At 58.8% G+C, this 2,873-nt stretch overlaps 1 protein-coding gene across 1 annotated transcript in view; it reads right to left on the reverse strand.

The window, feature by feature from the left end:
* Positions 1-2,873, reverse strand: part of MUC16 (mucin 16, cell surface associated) — a 78,949-nt gene that overhangs the window by 74,989 nt on the left and 1,087 nt on the right. Inside the window, 1 exon segment of the mRNA XM_029916526.1 lies at positions 78-2,776. Coding sequence (XP_029772386.1) covers positions 78-2,776 — 2,699 coding nt within the window.

The following is a 2,873-nucleotide window of genomic DNA, read 5'->3' on the forward strand; positions in this document are numbered from 1 at the left end:
CGTTGGCCGATCAGGTCCAGGGATGGATGTCCTGCTAGGGGAGATGACGTGTGCGCTGGAGGCCTCAGCACTGGTACCAGTGGACACCTCAGAAAGGACAGTGGTTTCCTCTGGGGCTGAGCTGGTGTGCGGGGACATGATGGTTTCCTGTGGTTCCGGGACCAGGGAGGACTTTGACTGTGTCTCCGTTTCTGTGGTTCCAGAGAACCCAGGCATTAGTGTGGAAGCCGTGGTGTCCCCACTGATGGAGGAGGTCTCAATGGGAGACGTTTCTGCGGCTGTCTCTGAGCTAGCTGGGGCCGAGGAGTGGGGTTCTCGTGAGGAACTGAGGGTCCCCACTTGGGTCACTGCTGTGTTTTCAGGAGTGTGAATGGACTTTGCAGTGGTGGAGGCTTCAGACGTGGCCCGGATCTCCACTGAGCTCTGACTCAGACCTGAGGCTGAACTGGTCACACTTTCGGAGCTCGTGCCCCACGTGCTAGGGGTCCTCGGCATGTCAGGGGTGAGAGGTGAGGTGACAGGAGCAGGAAGAGAAGGACTACTGGCTGGCAGGGTGGGGGACAGTGCAGAAATCGAGGACATGACACCTAAAGGCACCGGGGACGATGGAGAGCGGATGTCCTGCTCAGAGGAAGGGCTGGCGCGTGACACATCCTCAGAACCTCTGTCCACGATAGTGCTCAGCTCTGATTCTGTAGAATCCTGAGTCACAGCCGACTGCATATGAGCCCCCAAGACCGTGGCGAATGTGTTCCAAGGAAAGGTGTCCTGGGATGTAGCTCCCGGGGGAAGAGTTTCAGTGGCCAAGGTTACAGGTGCAGATTCTGCCACGACGGGGGAGGTAGAGAGCCTGGTGTGGATTCTCGTTGTAAAGTCTTTTGAAATTGTGGGCTGAATCGGGACAGGGACAGATGTTCCCATAGAGGAAATGACAGCTGTCCTGGAGACTGCAGCACTAGTCCCAGTGGACTCCTTGGGAGGGACAGTGGCTTCCTCTGGAGCTGAGCTGGTGAAGGGGTACATGCTGGTTTCCCAGGATTCCAGGGCCAGGGATGACACTGACAATGCTGCAGGCTCCATGGTCCCAGAGAGGCCAGGCGTTGGTGAGGAAGCCGTGGCGTCCCCATGGAGGGAGGCGGTCTCCATGGGAGACGTGCCTGGGGCTGTCTCTGAGCCAGCTGGGGCCAAGGAGTGAGGTTCCCGTGCAGAACTGAGGGTCCACACGTGGGTCACCGCTGTGTTTTCAGGAGGGTGAATGGCCTCTGTGGTGGTAGAGGCTTCATATGAGGCCCGGATCTCCACTGACGTGCTGCTTAGACCTGAGGGTGAACTGGTCACACTTTCCAAGCTCATGTCCCACCTGTCGGGGGTTGTCAGCAGGCCAGGGGTGAGAGGTGAGGTGACATGACCAAGTGGAGAAGGGCTAGTGGCTGGCAGTGTGGGGGACACTGCAGAAATCGAGGACATGACACCTAAAGGCACCGGGGACGATGGAGAGCGGATGTCCTGCTCAGAGGAAGGGCTGGCGTGTGACACCCCCTCAGAACCTCTGTCCATGCTGGTGCTCATCTCTGAGCGTGGAGAACCTCGAGTCAACTGGGTCTCTGCCCAGGAGTCTGTAGCGGATGTGTCCCTGGCTAGTGTGCCCTGGGATGTAGCCCCTGGGGGAGCCGCTGTGGTGGCCGTGGCTATGAGTGCAGATTCTGCCATGACGAGTGAGGTAGAGAGCCTGCTGTTGATTCCAGTGGGGACATGTGGGGACGTTGACATCGTGGGCCGACCATGGCCAGGGATGGATGTCCCACTGGGGGAGATGACGGCTGTCCTGGTGGCCTCAGCACTAGTACCAGTGGACAACTCAGAAGGGACAGTGCTTTCCTCTGTGGCTGAGCTGGTGTGCCAGGACATGCTGGTTTCCCATGGTTTCGGGGCCACGGCTGACATTAAGGGTGCCTCAGTCTCTGTGATCCCAGAGATGCCAGACATTGGTGACGAAGCGGTGGCTTCCCCCATGAGGGAAGAGGTCTTGATTGAAGACGTGCCTGTGGCTGGCTCTGAGCCAGCTGGGGCCAAGGAGGGGGCTTCCCGAGCAGAACTGAGGGTCCCCATGTGGGTCACCGCTGTGTTTTCAGGAAAGTAAATGTCCTTAGTAGCGGTAGAGTCTTCGGATGTGACCTGTATCTCCACTGAGAAGCTCGTCGGACCTGAGGGTGAACTCGTTACACCTTCCGAGCTAGCGTCCCAATTGCTGGGGGTCAACAGCAGGTCAGGGGTGACAGGTGAGGTGACATGACCAGGTGGAGAAGGGCTAGTGGTTGGCAGGGTGGGGGGCACTGCTGAAGTTGAGGGCATGGCAGGTAAAGACACCAGGGACGATGGAGAGCTGATGTCCTGCTCAGAGGAAGGGCTGGTGGGTGACACATCCTCAGAACCTCTGTCCACACTGGTGGTCATCTCTGAGCGTGGAGAACCCCGAGTCACAGCCGAGTGTGTCTGTGCCCCTAATGCTGTGGCAGATGTGTCCCTGGCTAGCGTGCCCTGGGATGTAGCCCCTGGGGGAGCCGCTGTGGTGGCCATGGTTATAGACGCAGATTCTGCCATGACAGGGGAGGTAGGGAGCCTGGTGCTGATTTCTGTGGGGAAGTCTGGTGACGTCGTGAGCTGAACAAGGCCAGGGGTGGATGTCCCGCTGGAGGATGCGATGTCTGTCCTGAAGACCCCAGCTCTAGTCCCAGTGGACGCCTCGGAAGGGACGGTGACTTCCTCTGTGGCTGAGCTGGTGTGCCAGGAAGTGACGGTTCTCTGTGGTTCCAAGGCCAGGGATGATGCTGACTGTAACTCAGTCTCCGTGGCTCCAGAGAGACCAGGCATTC

Source organism: Suricata suricatta, chromosome 12 (genome assembly GCF_006229205.1).
Source record: "Suricata suricatta isolate VVHF042 chromosome 12, meerkat_22Aug2017_6uvM2_HiC, whole genome shotgun sequence".
Taxonomy (NCBI): Eukaryota; Metazoa; Chordata; class Mammalia; order Carnivora; family Herpestidae; genus Suricata; species Suricata suricatta.